Below are 20,711 nucleotides of genomic sequence, written 5' to 3' on the forward strand. Positions count from 1 at the left end.
GGGAGGGGGAGGCGGCAGTTACGCGCCCGCGGAGTGGCTGGAGGGGCTTCGCCATCCCCCACCGTCCCGGCCCGGGCTCTGGGTCTGGGTGGTAAATCCGGCATAAACTGAGGTAAACCGGCGGGAAGGCGAGGCGCTTTGCCGGCTGTCCGCCCGCAGCCCGCGGCTGTGTTCTTGTTCCCCTGTCTGGAGCTGCAACCCCTCAAGCGCTAGAAGGCGGCGTATTAGGAAGGAACGGTTTGAAACACCTGTCAGAATATAGAAATATATTTAAGGAAGGAAGGTTTTCTAGAGAAACTGGGTGTCCCAAGACCATCAGAGTGAGTAAAGCCTGGTTTCCGCAGCCCCCCTTGGCGTACCTGCATGCACAGTGACCCCAGGTGCTCCTTTTCCTGTCTGTATCTGTCACTTAGGTTTGCTGGTTTGCTTTTTTTTTTTTTTTTCTTTCCAAAAAAGCTCTTCTGAGCCAAACAGGCGTGTTAGGTAATCACGACCTGCGTTCTGGCTGATCCTCCGCCTGCAAACGGGACGCAGGAAAGTAGAGCTCCTCGTTTCTGTGGGCTGTGAATTTGTGTTCTCCCCTCGGCTTGGCATCGGTTTACTGTGAAAAGCTCTGGAGGTGTGGCAGTCAGGTAGCATGCTCCTTGGGCTAAAAATGTGAGAAGTATTAGAAAGTCACTTTCTGTTGGCAGATCCATCTGAGATCAGAGGCTGCTGTGTTTAGATGTGGTCATATATATGAGTTTGTTCACACTATGAAAAGCTTATATTTAAGCTTTTATGCCAAAGAATTAAAAAAACCCAGACCTGTTGTCCCTCTTGTACAGACAGGACACTTGGGCTCAGAGAAGTGCAGTGACAGCTTTAGCCTCCTGCAGTCAGTCTGTGGCATAACCTGGCACTGAACCTTTAACCACTGCCTATCTGTTTAACCGTGGGATTATCTCTCACTTTAGTTGCCTCTGTTAGGCAGCACTGAGCCTTATTCCTGCTTCTGAGATCAGAGAAAATTTTAAGAAGTTTGCTTTTCAAAACATGGCCTTGAATGCAATATCTGAAAACTTGTGAACTTTGTGAGTTGAGAAGGAAGGACTCTCTTTGGTGATTGTTTCTGATGTGCAACATAAGGTATTTTTCTCTACTTTATCTCTGCTGCAGGATAGCTGCTTAGCACAAGCTGATTTGCCCTGTGCAGCTGTTACGTACTTCAGAGTAACTGTGGCTGACACAGTGAACATATGCATCCAATTCCAAAATCTATCTGAGAAAATAGATTATATCCACTGTTTGCCTTTGATTAATGAAGTAGGAAAAGCAGATAACAAATAATCCTAAAGCTGTTAATAAAGAGCCTACATGTGATACACAACTGTGATTACAGGGATGTTGAAGACTTTAGGCTCAAAAGCAGAAAACTGTGGTGGTTATGTGGTTTTTAAATATATATAGGCCACATTGCAGTCTTCTAGTCCTTTATACATTTGTGTAGGTAAAATGACTTAATTAGCAGTATTTTTAGTAAAGTGATGATTTGAGCTTTCAGTTATATGTTTTCACGCAGGCAGTGCAAGTGTTTTGTTAGTCTGTAAACCACTCAAGATGACACTAATTTGCGTATGATGGCAAGAAATGGTAGTTTATTAATATATTTTTTGATTATACAGGGTGAATGGGTTATAGAGAACAAAACTTAATTTCATTGTTTTACAACTTTGCCATCAGAGAAGATTGAAATATGATTGTATTTAAATTTTGTGAAGAGTGAGACCCCTAACCTAACAGCAGTTTTTTTAAATTTAACTTAGTACATGACAAGAAATAATTCTATGGGGGGGAAAAAAACCCCATATCAAACTCTCTCTTTTTTCATCTTTTTAAATTACTTCTGAACTTACAAGACACGCATCAGGTTGCAGGTAGGGTTGTTGTAGAGGAAAGAGTAATAGTCTTTATCTGGATAATACTAATTTCCATAATTCCATAGTTTGTAATGAATTACTGTGTTTTAACAGTTCAGCTGATGTGGAAGGATAAATGATGGGAACTAAGAGAGAATGGATTCTGAGGACTTGCAAGGTCCTTTGGCACCCGAGGAATGTGAGGTGATTCCAGCTACAAGCACAGCTTTGGATGATGACAGATGTGAATTGTAGGGGTGACAAAGAGGACTTAAAAAAACAAAATATGAAAAAGTCATGAGGCAGTAGCTGGTGAGTGGTAGAAGTTGATATTAGACAGAGGAAGATTTGTACGTGTGAGACTCAGGACGAAGACTGGATTTTATTTTATTCGAAAAAAGAAAGGAGGGAAAAAGAAGGCCAGTAGCTAGTAAAATTACTAAACTGGCAAAGCAGCATGTTTAGAACAGCAAACGAGACTTTAGCAGTGGGGTCTCTATTAGGAATATAGGATAGAAAATAGACGGTGTGTGAAAATACTGTAAGAGAGTGGTGATGCACTGAGGTTATCTGTTAATTTAGTAAACAACTCTAAAAGAATGACAGAATCACAGAATTGTCTAGGTTGGAAAAGACCTAGAAAATCATCCAGTCCAACCATCAACACAACATTAACAGTTCCCAAGGAACTCTTCAGAAATAGTTTGGACACAGTAATTAGCTAATCCTTGTGGTATTTTATGAAATAGGTGTCATGACAGGTAGTAAACACTAGAAGAGAGTGGAATTAACTTCCAAGCTCTAGCAGGCAGTAAAATTTATCACGATTAAGAATGTCTAATAACTGCTGCTAGCTTATTTACTTGCAATTTTTGTAACACAGATAAAACGTGGGTCCAAGTAACCAATCTTTATTCCTGTGGTCTTGTCTAACATGGGCTTGAATGGGTAATGCCATGCAAGTAATCCCTTTGGATTTAATGGAATTGTGTGTTCACAGTAAGTGTTGCAGGGCCCAAAGCCAGTGTGCTGAATCCTCCTGCAGAATAACCAAAATAGTTTGAAAATTGAGACATCACAGTAATGGAGGTATTAAACTAGAGCAGCTATATTTTTCCTAATGTAGTTGATATACACTGTAAGCAATGTGTGAAGCAGCTGCCTGAGAAATGCCATTTTCCATCCTTCGAGAAATAAAAACTAGGCACAATAGGACATATCACGTAAATTGCAGTAGGAATACTTTACAGAATAATTTTGAGCATTTAGAAATGTTTCTAGCTTCAATAGGCGTATTTCTGTTTTTCATTTCTCTAAGGAAGTTATAACTGCTGAAGCTTAAGAAAGTGTTCAGTGTTGCGGGCTTAAACAACTGTAGAAAACTTCCGTCTTTACAGAAATCCAGAATTCTTGTCTTGGAAAACTGCAAGTATTTTTGGCAGATTCTAAACCATTCAGACTTGCTCATGGCAAAATAAAATTCAAGAAGTGAAGGTTTCTTTCCTTTTCCGTCTTCCAAAGTCATTCATGAGGGGAATAGCTACTGCTGCAAAATGTTCTCGTCAAGGCTGTCACCCCACAATGAGAAAAATTACTAGGTTGAATTAATTTTTAAAAATATTTTTTATGTACATTATGGTCATATCAGCTTTTTCTGAAGATCCCAGTACATTATTACTATAATGAGCTCTGACTACATTTTTTTTTTTGAAGAAGGCAAACAGAATCTTTGTTTCTGTTATTCTTAGAAAGATACCAGAATTGTCTCCTAAGTATATTGACAGTGTTGATCATCAGCATGAAATTATTTGCTTAATCATAAAGGGAAACACAGACACAGGGTACTTTTTCTGTTTGCTCCTTATCTTTCTAAATTCCGTTGCTACATGGGTGTTTTCCAGTGTTTGTCAAACTCAGACTTCTTTCATTTTTGCATTGCCTCTTTCTTCCCAGACTGTTCTTCTTCATTGGTTGTTATTTAATTATATGGCAGATGTAGCTCTGAGTTGTTTCTCAACCATGTTTTTCTTGGGGTGCAGGGCATTAAGGAGTTGAGCATGAATACTAGTTTGACACTTTGATCTTAAGCTCCATCTAACACAGTGAATATCCCATGCTCTCAGCACTGGGAGGATTGAGGGGAGAGCTTGAAAGTAGATGAAGAGATACGCTGCACAGATTGTTCAGTGTCAGAGCCCTAACGGTTCTTTCACTAGCCACATGAGAAGAAATACTGCATTTGAACTCAACTTTGATGAGCTCACAGCTGCAAGAAAAAGAGATTATCCCATATTTGGTGGTTACCATACCTCCTTAGATACTGTCTGAACTTAAGAAATAAGCATATTCTTGAGAAAAAGGTTCTTCTAAAAATAATTTACAGTCACTAGAAGAGTTTAACTTGCTTTTTCTTTATGTAAAACAAAACCTGAGAATTTCTGCATACATACTTGCTAAGTGGTGGCTTTCTGTTAACCATTTACTCTTTCCACAGAAGTTAATGGCTTGTCTTCTGCTTTTATCTTTCAGATTTCCATATGTGGTCAAGTAGATGTGTTTGTTTCAGCCTTAAAATTGCTGATGCCAGTGCTTGCTATGGCATCTGTGGCTTCACCGGTTATATTTAAGGAGTTTTGTCCCTTATATTATCTTCTCAATGCCATTCCTACAAAGATCCAGAAAGGCTTTCGCTCTATTGTGGTATACCTCACAGCACTTGATACCAATGGAGACTACATTGCTGTGGGGAGCAGTATTGGAATGCTTTATCTCTACTGCAGACATTTAAACCAGATGAAAAAATATAATTTTGAGGTAAATAGTAACTTTTACTCTTGTCTCTTTAATGAAGCTGAGTTGCTCAGAATTGAGCTGCTGTTTGTCTTTCACTTTGTGAGTTTTATATATGGTTTGTTTCAACAGGGGAAGTGTGAATCTATTACTTTTGTAAAGCTGTTGAGTTGTTTCGATGATCTAGTTGCTGTTGGTACAGCCTCAGGTCGGGTTGCAGTTTTTCAGCTTGTGTCTTCATTACCTGGAAGAAACAAACAGGTAAATCTTTGCATTTGGCTAAACTTCTTGAGGTTTAGTATGGCAAATCCTAGTAGAGTGTTATTGTGATTCTTTATAATAGTGAAAACCAGAGAATTTGCCTGATGAAATAACTGTGAATGTGTTTTAGGCTTCATATATTAAGCTTATAAAAGCAATAATCTTAAAGCATGGTTTTCATTACAAAACATGTATTTAATCAAAAATGCTTTTGAGAAATTCATCATTTGTAATAACTGTTTGAGCTATTTGGTGGTGGGTTTTTGTTTGTTTAGGTTTTTTGTGCTAAATAAAAATTAAAATGACCTGCGTGCTTGTACTTGATCTCTGATTTATCAGTCACTGAATAGTTTTTTGTGCCTCCATTTTTCTCTTCCCCTCCTTGTAATGCTTTTTGTATTGTTTCACAGCTTCGTAGATTTGATGTTGCTGGTATCCACAAAAGTAGCATTACAGCTTTAGCTTGGAGTCCCAATGGAATGAAATTGTTCTCTGGAGATGACAAAGGAAAGATTGTCTACTCTGCCCTAGACCTAGACCAGGTGAGCATTTATTATAGAGACTTTAATTACCATTTACAGTTTCATGAAAGAATGCTTGTGTGTTTAAATATTAAGCAGCTAGTTAATTGCTTAGTATCGTGTATTTAGTTGGACTGCTTTATTGGCATGCGTATGCTTGGCCAAGTGTGCACACACCCAGCAAGACAACCATTGGATATTCTTCACAACTGCCTTACCTTTTTAAAAAATATATATATATATTTAAAAAAAAAAAAAAGTGGCGATCGTTCTCATTTTATCATGTTTCTGTTTGAAATAACTATAATTTTTTCCTTCAGCTTTCAGTTAGTGCTTTCTCTTTTGTTTGGAAAGGATACTTTTGAATGATGTGACGTTGCTGATTCACTGTATTGATGAAGTACTTTTTTCAGAATCATTCAACATCTCAGTCTAGAGTGTAGAATGAAAGTGATATTTGGGTTCTACTGGGTGACTAGCACGTTACCAGTAAATGGAATTTTTCTAATGTCTTGTTAATACAGACCTGGGACATCAACAAAATAGTAACTTGAATTTCTATATGGGAGAGAAGTTTAAACAACTACCATTCTGATTTACCTATGACTGTCCCTCATTTGATTTGACAAAAAGGTTCAACATCTCCAAATGTAACGATTGTCTCAGCATTGTATGACCTGGCAGTGGGGAAGGAAGAAAATGTGTCCTAGAGTTTCTGTTGATTTCAAGTGAAATGTGTTAGCTAATACTCCAAGAGAAACTGAATTTCATAGTGCGCCCCTGTGGCACACACGATCTAACTCCCCTTTTGTCTGCATAAAGGAACTCCACATTCAGTAAGTGAACTTTGTGCAACTGTAGTTCAGAAGCAGTTGTTTTCTCTTTCTTGGGCTTATTAATTTCTTTGAAGCCTTAGCTGTTACCTTATATTTTTGGAAAGCTTGACTCTTGTTAATTGCATGTATCTTTAAAAGGGTGTTTGCAACTCCAGCCTTGTATTGGAAGAGCCATCTTCGATTGTGCAGTTGGATTACAACCAGAAAGTGCTGCTTGTCTCTACTTTACAACGGACTCTACTTTTTTACACAGAAGAGAAATCTGTCAAGCAAGTTGGAACACAGCCCAGAAAAAAGTAACCCTCATAAAATCTTGTTGCAGGCACATCTATTAATTCTAGCTTTTCAGAGTGGATTACAGAAAGAGTGGTCTAAGCAGTGAAATTAATACAACACAGCAGTTCGCTCATAAAAAGTTAGTTACAGTAGCTATGTGTGCTCGAACATGAAATGACAATTCTACCTACTTAGAAAGTACATGGTTGCAAATATGTCACAGTCATATTTTCAGGGCACTACTGTGCAAAAATTTAAGATGTATTCTCATTCTTTAATGAGAAATCACTGCCAAACTTGCTCTGCAGTTCCTTTTGGTTTACTGTGACTTGGTGCGAGCAAGCATTGTAATCAGGTCCATCTAATGGGTGGTGTAATATCTGATGCAAAAAGCGAGTCAGCATTTCAATTTTTCTTATACACTGATGTGAATTAAAAGGGAACATGCATAGCAAGCACTTAAAGTTGACTTGAAGGCTAGGAACTCCGTATGACTTTCTGGCATCTTCTGTCGTGTAATGTCTCATGGATATGAAGGAAAAGGGAGTCCAGTCTTAGAACAGAATGACTGACTGTATCTGGAAGTAGAGGAGATCGACTCTTGAAAGAACGTTTATAATGTATCTTTCAGGGACATGAATAGTAAGAGGAATACAGAGGACCATCTTATGTACAAGGAGTTTTCTTGGGTGATAGGAATAGTGTTGTTATGCATGAGATATGGAGATTGTAACGGTTGCGGTCTGTCTGTTCTGTGCTCCTTGTAAGTAGAGGCTGTCAGTTTCTTAGCATTAGTTTGTAGCGTTTTGCTTGGTTTCTATTGATTGTGGAAGAAGGATGATTGCATAGTAGGATCTTTCTGAGATGGACAGAGAGTACCGTTAAGGCTATGAAGCTTATTAGGAGTCATTTAACTTGCCTAATAGATGTAGTAGATGTAGTGTCTGACATCTAAAGCTGAGAGAAAACTTGTTGTTTGGAAGTGCTGTTCTTGTCTTACTGTAACCAAATTTGTACTTCAGACATTTGACTGAATACGTTAATTAAATACTTTTCTTTTTGATAATTTGCAGTTGTGAATTTATGCCATTAGTTTTAAAAATAGTTTCTAAGTTGAGTATATAACTTTTAAAATAAGTTCTTCTTCTGCATTTTAGCACTGGCAAATTTGGAGCATGTTTTATACCTGGCCTATGTAAACAGAGTGACCTGACACTATTTGCTGCCAGACCTGGGCTTCGTCTCTGGAAGTCTGATGTTCATGGAGCTGTTCAGGCCACATTCATATTGAAAGATATATTTGCTGGAGGAATAAAAACTTTTGAACTGTATCCTCGTTTGGAACCACCTGACAGAGGAAGTTACAGCTCCCCAGAGAAACACCTTGGGCTTGTTTCATGCTTTTTCCGGGAGGGATGGGTGCTGACCTGGAATGAATACAGCATCTACTTACTAGACACTGTGAACCAGGTAGTTAAACCTTGTGGGTGCATATTTTGTTTACTTGGTTTTGTTCATGCTATGCCATGAGACACTCTTTCGGTTATCCGTTACACTTCTATGATTTAAATCCATATTTAAACTTAACAAAGAAGACTTTATTCTCTCCCTCTTCAAGTTATCATTGCAATGATATATTCACAGCTTGGTATATTATGTATAAAATATATATTTAAAGCTTTCGGTACAGGTGTTAACATCATAATCAATTCTGGTACTTAGCAAAATATATATAAATCTAAAATCTAGTAACTAATGCAAAAAGAAGTTTTAGACCTGGAAAATGTGCCTGGAACTATTTATTCTTTCCATTCTACTACTGTTGGTGTCTGAAAAAACCCAAGCATTAAATTTTATTTGATATGGAGTGAGCTGTTAGCTATTTTGTCTTCTTGCAAGTGGGTATGAAAGTGATATAACCTAGTATCTTTTTGTCTAAATGGTATTAAACCTGTTACTGCGGCTCTTTTCCACCACCAAACTGTATATTGTTTAAGTTGTTGTATTGTTGCTGCTAGTTTGGACAGAGAAAATGAGTAGATCCATGGAATTAAAATTAGTATAAAAGTGAGCTACATCATGATTAAAGAGTGCTTTCCTGTTTCTTTTTTCTATTTTCTTTCTTTTTGTTAAGATAAAATTCTTTATTCTGTAACTATATATGTTGATTAAATTCCAGTGAACACTTCTGTTAAGAGCACCATCTTGTCCAGAGAGTGTGCTAATCTGATGCCAATTATTCCTTTCTGTGTTGACTCTTTATAGGCTTTGATTGGTGGCTTGGAAGGATATGGTGATATTGTGTCTGTGTCCTGTACCAACAATGAAATTTTTCTCTTAAAGGGAGATAGAGACATAATAAGAATTTCAAGTAGACCTGAAGGACTGTCATCAATAGGTTTGTATAGATTAGCAAACTATAGTATGTACCTTATGGAACATGGTGCCTATTGTACTTTTTTAATACTAAAAACCATAACCAAATCAAACCCCACACGAAACCCTTCAGGTTATTGCAAAAACCTACCAGCTTCTATAGTTGTTTATCTGTTTCTACAGATTATATTTAGAGATCTGATTTATCTGCTCATCTGAGCTGCAGTGAGAATGGGGGCATTAAGAAATTAATTATGGTTCCCTTTTGTTGAGAGTAGGTCAGTATTCTAGCCAGGCATCTCTACTCTGTGCATTTGAGACCTTATTCTAAACCATGATGCTGAAGCAATCTGGATTCCTGATCATGGTTATCCTTTTACTGATCAGCCTTAATTGTCTGTGCTGGAGATACCTGAATGGATTGATTCTGTGCCACCTCTCACCACCCACATTCCACAGGAAATCTCAATCTTCACAGCAATGAAACAGAAAGAACTGGCAAAAACCCCAAAGAACACTCACTAAAATTCCAAAAAGAATTTGAGAGTTTATTTTCTTATTTGTTGCCATCTGAGTTCAGTATCTATGTTGTTAGAGCTCTTTAAAAGGGATTAATAATACTTCCGTAATGATGGTGCTGGCTGATTTCTCAATCATAAAGATTGTAAACAACATTATCCAGCATATTGCACTCACAGAGGGACTACTTACGCATTTAAAATACTCCATCTTAGCTTTGCAAAATGCTGGTAAATATGCCATGAAGTCTCACTGAATGCTAGAGAACTTAACTTTCTTATTGTTGCATATTAGCAATAGCTTTAGTCATTTAAGCAGTTCTTTACTGACAGGCTTCTCGGGGGCCTTTATTATTTTAATCTGAACTTCCAAGTATAGTTTGAAAGGAGCCTTCTTAGAGTATATTTTCTTCTAATTACCACAGTGGTTTATCTGGTAAATTTTCCTTGATTTGTTCAAGATGCTGAATGTTTGAATGAAGAAGGTGAAGGTACAGGGTGGCACTTAAGTGTGTGATACGGTTGGGTCTTCCAAGCTAAAGACCTATACCATTCTTCATACATAAACATAAATTTAGAGTTTTGCTAATAGAAGTTTGATACAGGCTTTGGGAGATAGATTTTACTAAAATGGTTTGATATAGATTTACTTGCATGAAGTTTACATTGTGTGTGTGCATATATATATTTGAAATGTTGCAAATTTAGAATATTTTTCCATTGCATAAAGCTTCTTTTCTTTCAATACCCTCCAAGAGCTATGCTCCTACTCACTTGACACACTAGTATTTATACTTTTATTTTTCTTTTGGTCAATTTCAGATGTGAATTCAAAATCGCCGAATCCTTTAACGGATACGAGTCCTAAATTGCTGACCCCATTATCAGTAGTTGCATCGGTATCATCTAGCCCTTCAGTGGAGACAGATAAAAAAATGGTTGCTTCCTCTTCAGTTATTGGTGATAAAAATGACTCTTATTCTTTAGTGAAAGATGATCTGGAAACTCCAACACTGTCGGAGAAAAGTTTTGAAAGAGTGGGAGACTTGAGCAATGACACAAGAAAAAGGGGCTGCTCTGTAGTAAGTGAATCAAGAAGCAGGAGCAGTTCAGTAAATTCTGTGGACAGTGGCTCTAGCTTTATGATATGCGCAGACCAACTTTCAGAAGCTCAGAGAGAAGGTCAACTTTCTTCACAACGGTTCAGCACAATCAGCTCTGAAGATTTTGATCAAGAACTCATTGTAAAGCCAATTAAAGTGAAAAAGAAAAAAAAGAAGAAACATGGTAAGTCTAGCAGAACTTTCCTTGCCACTGCTCATTATTAGAACATGTCACTTCTGATGTTTCACACAAGAGAGTGTGTGCTTGACATGCTTTGTTTACATTGTATTGATGCTCTTGAGTGGTTTTGAGTGGTTGTGGTGGGCACATTTGTGTTTAAGATGAAAGCCTGTTTTGAAAGTGATAAATTGGTTAAGTCTTTTTAGATCTAGTTGTTTTATTCTTTTGTTTTGCTTTATGTAAACGTGCTTAAGGTTCTAATATATGGGTTAATGTTAACATACAGCGGACTCTGCTTCCAGGTTTATGTTGGAATTGTGTAATATCTATTCATTCTATTTAGAATATTTGACAGTGTCTTTCTTAGCCATACTTTTTAATTTGTTGAAATAGTGTAGGTACTTGATTATTTTAATTGTTTACTATATTGATGTTACAACTTTAAAATGTTTTGTTATTAAGACTTTTTTGGGTTTCTATGTATCATTTAGTGTTGAAGTTGAAAAAAATCAGTATGTTGACATTTAGATTTAACTCTATTCTTCTCCCAATGATAAAAATATTTAAATTTCTTACTTTGCATCAAAATTTAATAGATTTTATTACTATTATTTTTCACCCCTTTGTTTTGTGAGAACAGAAAGTGGGACCAGGAAAAACCACAGCTCTCTGGAAGGTACGCCAATTTATGAGCGTCAGCTTTCTGGTGATAGTCCACATTCATTGAATGCAGACTCCTTTTCCATGACTTCCAGCCTAATGAGTGGCAGCATTGATCGTTTGAGTACTGGATCTCCAGATCAGGAAAGCATGTTCAGTGTGGAGTCCCATACGATCTTGCAAGAAGATAACGGTTCGGAAACTTTCAGTGTCCTACAGTCTCCTGAGTCTGCAACTGTACTAATTAATGAAGAAAATGGAGATATGGTTGATTTACAGAAACTTCCAAATAGTGACAGTGGCATGGGTACTTCAGCTATTCTAGATACTTTAACGTCTGTCTCTCCTCTAACGCTCACAGAAGACTTGACAAGCAGTGTTGTTGGTGAATATAATGGTAGTGTGGTTTCTGCAAGCGATGAATGCTGTCTTGGAAAGCTGAGCCAAGAGGAGGAGCGGGATTTTCCTACGTTGTCTAAAATAGATGAAAATTTAGATAAAATGAAGCTGCAGGATACTGAAAAATATTTTGAAGAGCCAGACCTTACAGACCAAATGTTTTTGGAATGTGACAGTGTCCTTGGTGTTCAGACTTCACTGACACTAAAGGAAAGTGGTGAAACTGGTAGGGAAGACCAACAGCAACTCTCTCTAATACACAGCGCTCTGTCAGATCCTTCTGTGCTCCACTTTGAAATCTCTAACGATGTTTACTCAGATAACACTTCCATTTCTGGATGGAATTTTGAAAGTGCAGTCAAAGCTAAATCTAGTACTAGCACTGCTGAATGGATAACAGACACTCATGAAAGTAAGACTGAGAAATCTGCCTCAAGTGATGAAGAGGATATTTATGGACATGGATTACCGTATTCATCCTCGGAGACTAGCATGCCGGAAGTTGGTGCTGGGCCTGGTTCCCAGGATGTGGCCAAGATAAGCCTAGATGACATGGTGCTGTTAAAATCTGATCAGGTATATGTTTTCAATTTAGTTAAAATACGTAATTGCAACATTTCAAAAGAAACGTTCATGTAATTACTCTCCTTCTTTAGGAAAGCAATTCTTTTCTTACTTGATTCAAGTAAACAAGTAAAGCATAGAGCCAAACTGCAGTGTGTGTTGCAACTTACGAAATATGATGTATCCGATTTCAGAATGGTTGATGTGTGCTTACGATGGGAAGAAGCTGCACTGGCTGTATTATTCCCAGCTCAGCAAAGATGCTGTCATAAACCCATCCATTAAAGAGTGAACAGTAAAACCAGGTCATGCTCAAAGGCTGCTCCTTGTTTAGGTCTCCAGTGGCCCAAATTCTGTATGATGCTGTTCCCAACTTCATGTGACTTCATGGGGAATTAATGCTGATTATCTCACGTGGCTGGTCACTGGTTAAGGATTGTTTTACCTGTAAATACTCAGAATAAGGATTAGTCTTTCTTTGTGCCCTAGACAGCAGTTAGTACTATTTAAAATGTTGACATTTTTCCTTTTTCTGTTATCCCTCTTTCCTTCATTGTTGTTTTGTGGGTGAACATTTCAGAAATAGTAATTCTGGTGTAGACTATATAAAAGAAGTACTAAAATTAATTGTAAAATCTGCAAAATTGCCAAAATCACTGGGATTTTTAGCAGAAGTCTTGAAAAGGAAATATAGTTCCTCTAGGTTGGAGGTTTTGTTTCTTTTAAAATCTGTAACAGCCTTGTTTTGAGATCAGCCAAGTATTTGTTGCTAAAGGTTGAGTTGTAAGTTGATGATGTCCTATCTAATAACAACTGAAGCCCAAAGTGTAGAAGATTCTTCATTTCAGGCTATGATATTCTTACATTCTGAAATGTTTAGTAAAGCTCCACAGATGCTTACATTATAGATCATGTATGCAGTACTTGAGTTCACCTCGTGCAAGCTATCAAAATTTAAGATAGCAATCTGTAAACCAAAACCAAACCGTATATATTCTCTGTATGGCTACCATACCAGAGTTGAATATTTAGCTTTCTCTGCACTCCAGCTATCTCGTTCCCTTTGCTCATCACTTCATGGACAATAAATAATTTCCTGGGCTACAAACAGACTGTACATTTTTATTTACTCGTTTTTGCATCTGCCGTTTCCTTTAAGTATGTGTTCTGTAATTAGTAAGGGAAGATTTTCCACTTTTTGGAGGTAGATGGCAATGTGGAGGGTTGTTGGGGTTTTTTTGCTAAAACTTTTGTTCTAGCAGTCTTATTTTGCAGTACGTACTATCTTAGAGGACACTGACAGGTGTAGATTTATTTTACACAAGGCAAATGCATTAACTGATTAAGGTACTTAAGAACCTTAAGTTTAGCTGCTTAAACTCAAAATGTGGGAGCTGCTGTGCTTATACAGCCACTTGCTTGTGCAGTTTGAAGACACCTGACACTGTTCTGACTCTACAGTTTTTAGTTTGCAGAGAGCTGGATGGGATACTCCGGCCCTGGCTATGGCATCCTGAGCCTGGTTGTCTCGGAAAAGTACATCTGGTGCCTGGACTACCGAGGCAGCCTGTACTGCAGCGCCCTGCCCGCCGCGGGGCTGCGCTGGCAGAAGTTCGAAGATGGTGTCCAGCAGGTGGCAGTTTCCCCCTCAGGTTGGTTGGCTTCTGCGTCGCTGCCACCCCTAAATATAAAACTTGTGTGGACTTGTGCATTTTCTTTGCTTCCTTCGTTTTTTAATAGCGGCTATTAGTTAATTGGGTGAAACTTGTCATTTTTGAGATTACAGATACAGTTCAGTGCATATGTAATTTCCCCATTACTGTCTTTTTTTTTTTTTTAATACAGTACTTCTAGAAATGTGGTTGTTTGGGACTTGTTTCATGTATAAGTAGTGTGGTTTCTTGGTTTTTTTATTGTTTGTTTGGGTTTTTTTCCGTTAAAAGTCATATTGGGTGATATGACTGCATCTTCACCACCTCTGCATAGCACGTTCTAGTCTAAGTGGCTGTCTTTCTAACAGGTTCACATTGCATTTTGGGAAGTTCTCGACATGTGTCTACCCGATTAAAGTGAACTTCAGAAGTAGCAGTTCAGTGGAAGGCAGAGATGAATGGAGAAGCCCTTGTCTATACAAAACCTTGGGTTTTGATGCAGAACTGCTTATGATTTCCAAATTTAAAATTACTTTTGTTGTAAATGTAGAATGGGTTTGTGTATGGGTTTGTTTCTTGATTGTTTGTTTTTTTTTTTTTAAATACTAAAGAAAAAAACTTAATTTTTGGTGCATTTACATGTGAGTTTTTGTTCTGGGTAGTTGGGAATGCAGATTATGTTGGATTAAAATTAAACAGGTTTTGGTTATAAATTTATATCACTTTTAGCCTTCCATATTGTTCCAGGACTGGTGTGAAAATACACATTTCTCAAATATTTTCTTTACTTAGTCTCCTGCCTTGCCACTACTTTTCTTCCCCTGTCATCTCTAAAAGCACATGTCCATTTCCCTTCTTTCTGTAGGGGAAGATTTGCTATCTGTTTTAAGAAGAAAAGCTGTTCTATTTGCTATCTGTAGCTGAGCTTTGTTATGGACAAAAAAATTTAGGAGTGGCTGTACTAAGTGAGATCATAGGTTCATCCAGCTCAGTACCTTGTCCTTAACAGTGGTCAAAAGCCGATGCCTGCAGAAAAGTAAAAGGAATGGGCTAGCATGTATGGTGTTTGCCCTTGGTAGTTTCAGACTGCAATTGTTGGTGGCTCAGAGATCTCCTGGGCAAAAGGTTCTTTGCGTTTATTTAACCCTCAATTCCAGGAACTTACCCAGTTTTTCACTGAATCCATACAAATTTCTAGCATCCACAGTTTCTCATGGATGTATTAACACAAGAGCATGTTAACCACAAACATCAAAATGTAATCAAATGCTACTTTGTGGAATTATTCAAAGGAAGTTAGTATGACAATGTACTGCTCTAGTACAAACCAGCACGGATGCCAATCAGCAGTTATGTTTGAAATTCTGTTTGTTTTTCTGAGCTATCCTTGCTAATTTGAGTGAGGGAAAAAGTTCTCAAGATGCATTTGTGCAGCTGCATTTCTGAGTTTTGTCTGTTGGTGACATGCTATGTAATGAGCAGGTAATAGCAATGCCACCTGTTCAGGTGTTTGTCACTCATGAATGGTCCACAAAAGTTATGATTTACCTTATTAATACTACTGGTTTTTGTAAAAGGTGAACGTACTACAATTAACCCCTTTTATGTACCGAGGATGTACCAAACTAGTACCGAACCAAGCCGGGAACTTCAGTCTCTTAATAGTAGGCTTATTTGGCGCTGACACGGAACTTGTTTTGTTTGCTAGTTTTCAGTGTATAACTAAGGAGGAGTGACTTGCATTTGAACATTTCAAAACTGCACCTACTCTAATGGTAAATGCATTTCAGCAGTTCCTAGGGAAGTTGGCCACTGCTCTGGTCTTGCTTTTTTAAAAAAAAATTTATAAGCATTTTTAAATCTTGCATTTTTGTTTAATGCTGCTCGTCTGCCTTTCCCCTGACATTAGTTTAGGTGTAGGGAGGTCAAGTCAGCTCTCTCTGTTACAGTAATTGCTAAGTGATACTATGTTCTCTCTTAACTCCTCATACAGGAGCTCTTCTCTGGAAGATTGAACAGAAGACTAACAAAGCATTTGCTTGTGGAAAAGTAACTATAAAAGGAAAACGCCACTGGTATGAGGCTTTACCCCAGGCTGTATTTGTAGCTTTAAGTGATGACACTGCCTGGATTATCAGAACAAATGGAGATCTGTATCTGCAAACAGGTACCTGAATTAATTACAGTCTCTTTGAATTTTTGTGAGCTAAGATAATTAGAATTCAAGTCTGTGGAGTGATCGCAATTTGGTTTAAACTTCTATCCACAGCCAGGACATAGGGAGACCTTTTTATCTTGAGAAATGGATGGAAACATTTGTGAGATTCTGTGTAATTAGGAGGCTGGAAAGGCCACTTATTTTTTTGTGCCTTGTGGAGTACGTATAGAGAATTTATGACATGGGAAGGATATGGGAAGGATGCAGATAAATGGAAAAGGATTGCAGAAAATATTGAAATAATATTCTTGCCTTGAAAATGGAATGGTACACTGACACAACTGAGCTTTAAGTGGGTTTTCTTTTCTTGCTTTAAGGATTTTAACAAAGTTTTAAGAGGGACTTTGAAAGGCAATGAGATAGCGTGTGGCTGCTCAGAAGAAATTCAGGTATGGAGGGACAGAGTAGAGGAAAGTAGAAGCTGTTTGTTTTGAAAATCACAGACCTGTTGGAGGTAAGAGTTACCACTTGATAATGAAAGGAAGGTATTCTGAGACAGAAGATCATAAAGTCCTTTGGAAGTATAGACAAGTGGTATGTATTTTATGTGATAGAGAAAGCAAAGCCAGTGGAGGAATGGAATGGGCTGCGGAGCAGCAATCTTTACAGTTGCCTTCTCGCTGAATGTGAATGAGGCAAGAATCAGAAAAAGGGGTAGTGCAGTGGCAACTTTGAAGTCATGGCCTTAGTTTTGTCTGCTTCAGTGAATAGAAGAGGATGGATTTGAAAGGTGTTATGCAGAGAATATTCAGGCTCAATACAAGGAACTAGGATGAAGGATGGAGCTCCAGTTTTTAGAGTTAAGGGAGAAGAGTATCAAGGACTCTTGGGCATGTGGGCTTTGCACAGAGACCTAAATTGGTAAGGAAAAATTACAAATAACATGATGGAGGAGTTACTGGAGAAGTAACAGGAGGTCTGGGTAAGGGGAAAACAGTAAGACACCCTGAAGCAGGATAACATCTCAGAGTGGCTATCAAAATTCTTATTTACCTTCCATTTAATTCTGGTAGTCTCCTAATTTCTTCTGTAGATTTAATTGCTGTAGCACAATATAGAAATTCATCATGATGAAGAAAACTCTTTAAATACCCAGCATTGTTTCAAAGATACTCTACTTTTAAATCATTTTCTTTTAATTAAGTGTAGTAGTTACAGAGAAATCAAGTGGTCTGCCTGCATATTGCCAACAAGCATAGATAGTGGTGATAAAGAGTGAACTTTTGATGCCAATCACACAGGGCTGTATGGAGGTTTGAATCAGTATTTTTCTTGATTACATCAGCTTACATCCTGCTTCTAAATTTGGTTTTGATGCCAAAAATAAATTCTCCATGTATCTTTCTTTTTAGCGTAAGGCAACCAGTGGTAATTGTTTCTCCAGGATCTTTTCATTCCCTCCACTGTCCTGTCTAACTTCTATAACAAAAGCGTGTGCTCAGAGGTTTGGAAATGAGCATTCTTCTTGTTATTTTAGAGTATCATGCAGATGAGTCTGTTCATACTTGCTTTGGCAGCATGAGAAGATTATGCAAAAGCTACGTCTCTTGAGGTGTTTCACATGCAGCCCTGTAAATCAAGTTTCAGTGTAATTGTGAAGAAGACATGTTCCTCTAGATTATATGTATAAATGTGTGCAAACTACCTGTAAATCTACCAGAACCTCTCTCCTTCTTTCAGTACTACACACCGGGACATGGTCTTTTGTAATGGCTCTGCTGCCACTATTCAGATCAGGTTTCCTCTCTCCCTGGCATGTTTTGGGCAAAAGTTCTTCCATTGCTGCCTTTTTCTTTGATGCTTCTGCCAAGTCTAATACAGGTTTTGTAAATGGAGATTCCTGATACTGACACTAGAGGGAGAAAAGGAACAGAAATGATAGGACGCGACTTCTGCACTCTGCAGGATGTTGAAGGATATACAGTGTTTTATTTCTTAAAATATAAATTCAGCCATATCAAAGGAAGTGATTAATAGTTTATAGAAAGAACAGTCAATCGAGGAAATAGTGATCGAATGAAAAGTGTTAGCATGTCAGGGATATTCCCCTCCTCATTTTCTTTTGTTGAGTAGCTTTGTCTTTTTTAGTTGCAAAAAAACAAAGTTTGTAAGGCAATCCTTCTTTTTTGATTCCTAGGCCTGAGCGTGGATCGTCCTTGTGCCCGAGCAGTAAAGGTTGACTGCCCTTATCCACTGTCACAGGTTACATCCAGAAATAATGTTGTGTGGGCATTGAGTGAGCAGCGGGCCCTGCTATACAGGGAGGGAGTACGTAGCTTTTGTCCTGAAGGAGAACAATGGAAGAGTGATATTGTCAGGTATAATGACACTGTGGTGGGGCCGTGTCATAACCAGAATGACACAAATAATTGTTTTCAGTGGTGGAACTCCTTGATCTTCGAAAAAGTGTTACTTGAACTTGTGTGTATACGTATATGTATGTGTGTGTGTGTGTCTTTGTCCACACATATTCAGAATAAGTGGTGGTTTTGCCTGATGAATGACAGCTATGTAATGAAAGAAATTGCCGTAAGCAGAAGTGGTAACACAGTTAAAGCGAGTTTAAGAAAGTGAGAACAGTTTTTAAAAGATCTTTATAATGTCTGTCAATATGACCTTTCTAATTAAATACTGTTTCTTTAATCTTTGCCATAATGGCTTTAATGAGCTCTCCAGATATTTGAGTGAATTTTTTCTGAGATTAAATCTCAGCATTTTCTTGGTCACCCACACAGCTGGATAATACTTTTCCACTTCCTAGTCATGGATTTTTGTAAATATTCTGTGTAGTTGTTACTTAGCTTTGTAGCTGATCCTATGCTTGCAGTAGTTAGTTTGTGATAAAGTTAAAAGCACTGAGTGTTTACTGCTGGCTCTGAGAATCTAGAATATAGTCTCTCTTGTGACACCAGCCTGAAGCAAGTATAGGAAGAAATTCCAGTTCTTGTCGTCATATGATTTTATCTTCTACTGAATATCCTATTGTGAAGCTTTAACTTGTGTTACCACCCAGCCTGGTATTGGGCTCTTGAAAAGTCTAAGGACACAGTCAGTGTCTTGTTCAGATCTGAAATTTGCATGTACTTTAATTAGTTTATTTAATGAAAATATCTGCTTGACCTGCCCCTTAGGTACATTTAATGTTCTTGGGCTTAGTATTAAAATTACAGAAAACAATCCTTATTTGTTCTTAAATTGTTGAGAAATGTTCTCTGACACAAATAACGTTGTTGGCTGCCTTTTAAATGTCTGATATGATCACTTGATCCTGTTGACTTTTTGAGCTTGAAAACTGTGTACTTATACAGGAAACGTATCGTCCTAAACTCAACATTTATCTTTGCCATGTAGTTAGATTGAGTTTTCTATTTATGGTCCCTCAACTGCTAGTATTGTTCTCAGAATAGGTCAAAGAAGTTGGAGGAGATACATTTATGAAGCTGCTTTATCAGAAATCTTTATTTCTTATTTACTGAACAAATTAGGTTTTGTTTAGTTTTATTGTTATATATCCAAGTTTCAAATCTTGAGTGATCTTTGAAGGACTTATTTTTTGTTGTTGAATGGTTTTTACTTATGCAAACTAATAAAATCTGAATTACTGAATAACTGTGAAAATTTGAAATGTGGTTTTGAGCTTGGCCACACTGAGTTCAATCATTTTGAACTGCTGTTAGCATTGTATCAGCTTTCTTAAAATACCATCAGCATAAATTTGAATTAAGGTTTTTAATTTTTTACTTGTTTGCATTTCCAGTGAAATGCAAGCTTTGGAACCAGTGTGCATAACCCTTGGAGATCAGCAGACATTATGGGCTTTGGATATCCATGGAAATCTGTGGTTCAGAACTGGTATAGTTTCAAAGAAACCACAAGGAGATGATAACCATTGGTGGCAAGTAGGCATTTTTTTTATTTTGCTTTCAGTTTAGTCTTTTACCTTGGGTTTATTATTTTCATTGTTTTCCCATGAGATTCTAAGATAAAATTCAGTGAATTGTTTGATATATTATAGCACTGTTTATTCAATATATTAAAACCACAGTGTGGCTATGGCTGAAATCCCTTTTCATCTCTGCTATAAAAAGAGGGGAAAAAAATCATCCCATGGTCATCCAGAGCAGTTTCACAGCTGTTTTCAAGAACACAAGAAATGCTCTACCAGGCCATATGGTGCATGTAGCTTGGTGTCTTAACAGCAGCCATAGGACATGCTGTTTAGGCAGAGCGTTTGACTCTGGCTGCTGAATGCAGTCTTTCTCTTGTCTTCCAGTACCCATCCTTTTCCTTAGCTAGATTAAATAAATAATAAATAACCTTGCAAAAATGCTCTTAGTACACATTTTTCCATTCAGTTGAGGTTCCTTTGAACCATGTGGGACTGCTTGCTTTAGTCAGAGATCATATGGGTAAAAACAAAGTTACTGGAAGTACTACCTGGTATTGATTCAGAATTCC

The 20,711-nt window shown here is 37.6% G+C and overlaps 1 protein-coding gene across 6 annotated transcripts in view; it reads left to right on the top strand.

The window, feature by feature from the left end:
* The window catches only part of TECPR2 (tectonin beta-propeller repeat containing 2), a 43,881-nt gene that overhangs the window by 343 nt on the left and 22,827 nt on the right, over window positions 1–20,711 (top strand). For 5 of the 6 annotated variants that reach the window (XR_012628972.1, XR_012628973.1, XM_074868809.1 and 2 more), the window contains exons 2-13: window positions 4,428–4,712; window positions 4,821–4,949; window positions 5,360–5,491; window positions 6,445–6,602; window positions 7,740–8,052; window positions 8,848–8,980; window positions 10,299–10,763; window positions 11,401–12,395; window positions 13,852–14,035; window positions 16,029–16,202; window positions 18,391–18,571; window positions 20,011–20,152. Coding sequence is in view for 4 of the 6 variants with exons in the window: in XM_074868809.1 (XP_074724910.1) it covers window positions 4,479–4,712; window positions 4,821–4,949; window positions 5,360–5,491; window positions 6,445–6,602; window positions 7,740–8,052; window positions 8,848–8,980; window positions 10,299–10,763; window positions 11,401–12,395; window positions 13,852–14,035; window positions 16,029–16,202; window positions 18,391–18,571; window positions 20,011–20,152 (3,240 nt within the window). In the remaining 2 variants the exon portion in view is untranslated. Of the gene's footprint in view, window positions 1–195; window positions 321–4,427; window positions 4,713–4,820; window positions 4,950–5,359; window positions 5,492–6,444; window positions 6,603–7,739; window positions 8,053–8,847; window positions 8,981–10,298; window positions 10,764–11,400; window positions 12,396–13,851; window positions 14,036–16,028; window positions 16,203–18,390; window positions 18,572–20,010; window positions 20,153–20,711 lie in introns of those variants that run through there. The other variant, XM_074868811.1, reaches the window with a different exon arrangement.

Source organism: Strix uralensis, chromosome 4 (genome assembly GCF_047716275.1).
Source record: "Strix uralensis isolate ZFMK-TIS-50842 chromosome 4, bStrUra1, whole genome shotgun sequence".
Classification (NCBI taxonomy): domain Eukaryota; kingdom Metazoa; phylum Chordata; class Aves; order Strigiformes; family Strigidae; genus Strix; species Strix uralensis.